A 3051-nucleotide genomic window follows, 5' to 3' on the forward strand; every position below is an offset into this window, starting at 1 on the left:
TGGCGTTCTTGATATCAGTTTCTATCCAGATTGCCTGAGTGAATGTCTGGAGGTCTAGGCACCTCGGAATGATTGTGTTAAGGTAGCATTAAGTCCCTTCCCCGTCCACCTTTATTCTTTTCTTTACAATAAGGCTTTCAACTAAATCATGGTTGTACGGCAGTGAAGCATCAGTGTTGAACACTGATGTCATGCTGTCGATGATGATGATGACAGGGCATCCCGCTTCATTTCCTCTCTCTTATTTGGCCCATCAATTTGGACGTTAGTTGTTTGCCATAGAACAATCGTGGAACAGTCATAGAATAATCGCTCTGATAGCTCTACTGTGGAAGATTTGGAGAGATCGCCACGTCCAGTGGTCCAAGACTGGGCTGCTCCATCTTACTATTATTCGACTCTGTTATTGATGTGCTGCTTGAAATTCATCTGCATGCCTCTGAAGCCTTGTCGATCGAAGTGCTCCCGGGGAGTTCTCTGATGAACATTGAGTATATAGACGATATTGTTCTCCTTGGTGCGGATCCTTCAAGCATGCGAATCATCTTAACTATCCTGAATAATTGCCGCACGGTTGGGCATGCACTTCATATCTTCAAAGTATAGAGTACTGCTACAAGACTGGGTGGGATCAAACCCAAGCCTCGTGCTAACACACCGGCCAACCGATGTGGTGAATAAATTGGTGTGCCTTGGCAGTTGTGCAAGTTCCGATGGACTGTCGGGTGACGAAATTAGTTCTCGAATCGGGAAGGCCAGGTCAGCGTTTACCAAACTCCGATACCTTCGGTGCCAGTGTGACGTCAGTTGGTCTGTGAAGGGCAGAGCCTGTATTGCGGTAGTGCAATCCACACTGTTCTATGAGCTGTAAACGTAGTCTCCAGTTGTTTCAGCAGTGGATATCTGCAGTCCCACTACTGCTGAGCAAACATGGAGGCGAATTGATCACTTCGGCGTTAGCTGCCGGTGGCGGTACTCAATACTCGATTGATGATCCTATTGAAATACAGGTGCTGATTTGGACCATCCTCTCACCTTATGCTAGTTGTTATTGAATTTCTCGTCTAAACCGAAGGGGGGAAGCTGCTCATTTGCAGTCAGAAAGTTCCTCAAGCCCCGAATCAAGCAAACATAAAAAAACTGCTATTTGATGCCTTGAAAATGGCCTCTTCAGCAGACAGTCATAAATGGGAAGAGATTACTGCTGCTATACATCATTTTAGAAACATGACGTGTGGTGTTTCCGCGCTCGCACACTCCAGCAACTGGACCTAGGGACGACGTTTCACACTACGATCTACCAAAGAAAGCACCGTTTCTAACTCTGAACTGTTGTTGTCGAAAAGCCTGCCGATGACAAGCCATGACATTCAGACGCGAAATGAAGATAACTAACAGTAAACTGAATGTGAGGGGGGTGTTTGCACTCTCCTGATTCTCCTTGCTCGTGGTTAGAAGTCCTACGGAACATGTGATCAGTAGCAAGCATGTGGCCAGTTCCTAGTCCGTCTACCTAGATAACGTTTTTTAATCGTCGTACGATGGACTCGTCGGGTGACGTTCGCAAAGGATGTTGGATCCATCCCACCAACGACGTCGTACTTCTGTGTGATGCTCAAATGTGTCTAGCTCGTCGTTGTTTTGATGTGTGGGTATCTTGTTTTCGATCGTTTTCTTTATGAACAGGAAATTTTTAATAAGTTCCTGTCCCTCTTCTCTTTCATAGGCGTCCTCACGGCTGTATTGTAGATGAGTACTAGTGTTCGTTGTTGGTTTGTCGCTGTCCATGCTACACCGGAAGACTTCGATGGTTAGGTGGAAGATAATTTTGAATTTGTATGGTTATTAGGTAGTCACCCATCTGGTGCCCTAACATCTTCCAGCAGCGATTTTGTACTGTTTTGTACCATTTTCCTTACATCTGGATGCTTGTTTTATTGTCCAATGGTGTACAAGCCGTGTGCATTTGCTGGGTAGTGTATTCGCACATTTACTTGCGTAGTCTACGCTCAGTCTGCAACTTTGCGTAAATCTGAACAAGTGCAGTGTAGCTTGTGGCTCTGTCGATCTGCTGTTTGATCGACTCGGTTATCTGCGCGACCTATTCGTCCAGCCGTAACACCTCTTTGCTGCCTATTTGCTCTGCCTCGAGATGAAGACACGAGGACGGAGATCCCGCTAGGTTACCCAACTCTAGATAGGTGCATTCGAATTATTGACGTTGGGTTCAAAGCACTGACCTTTCGGTCAGTAAGTTTTCTCCTCCACTGGGTTATCTCAATCGGAGCCTAGCCATCTTCCGAAATCCGAACGAGTGTTGTAACCACTTCTATGCGTTTTTCACAAATGCCTGCTGTTTTGGAACCTGAAACCAACTGAACCGTTCATATGTCAAACTATAGTTGTTGGGTCGGGTTGCCATTGTTCCTTTGTCTGCTACCCATTTTCCACCTTCGTTGACCCTGTCATTTCCCCCAAATCCTTCAGCTATCATACCTTCTGATGTGTTTCTATGTTTTTTAGGGAGTCTGGACCGACAACAAACAATGGTGCAATACCTGCTTCATCCGGCACGGCAGCTTTCTCAAAACGTCACTCAGAAGTCACTCACGCAATGTGCCCTGATGTTCTAGTCACCACAACGCATGACCCTTCACTTGAATCAGCTGATATACCATATTCGGTGGACAGGTGCGACGTGTCATCAGACTCTACTTCTGATCAGAACGAGTCGGTTGCGCTTGGTCCGATCCAATTATTGCCCGCTGAATTGTTATTGACAATCTTCAGTTTCCTGTCCCAAGATGATCTTGTACGGAACATCCCTACTGTTTGTCGTCTATGGCATTTTCTCTCACTCAATCCAGTTTTACGAAAGCGACTGGTGTTACGCAGGGACACCCCAGCAGAAAACATACTGCGTTCTTTTGAAACCCGACCTATGCTTGAGATATTCCGTTCTCCAGCACTGGACCACGCTGATCCTGTCTTACCTGTGGCCTTGCGATCGTGTCCTCTACTTCGCTGTCTTGATATCGGTTTTTGTACCCT

At 46.2% G+C, this 3051-nt stretch overlaps 1 protein-coding gene across 1 annotated transcript; it reads right to left on the minus strand.

Moving 5' to 3' along the window:
• Window positions 1–1527: 1527 nt before the first annotated feature.
• T265_10900 (hypothetical protein) lies at window positions 1528–1788 on the minus strand (the record flags this gene model as incomplete). Its single annotated transcript, XM_009177412.1, has 1 exon — window positions 1528–1788. One exon carries the CDS (start codon window positions 1786–1788, stop codon window positions 1528–1530), a length of 261 nt encoding a protein of 86 aa, XP_009175676.1.
• Between the last annotated feature and the right edge of the window lie 1263 nt (window positions 1789–3051).

Source organism: Opisthorchis viverrini, assembly GCF_000715545.1.
Source record: "Opisthorchis viverrini unplaced genomic scaffold opera_v5_418, whole genome shotgun sequence".
Taxonomy (NCBI): domain Eukaryota; kingdom Metazoa; phylum Platyhelminthes; class Trematoda; order Opisthorchiida; family Opisthorchiidae; genus Opisthorchis; species Opisthorchis viverrini.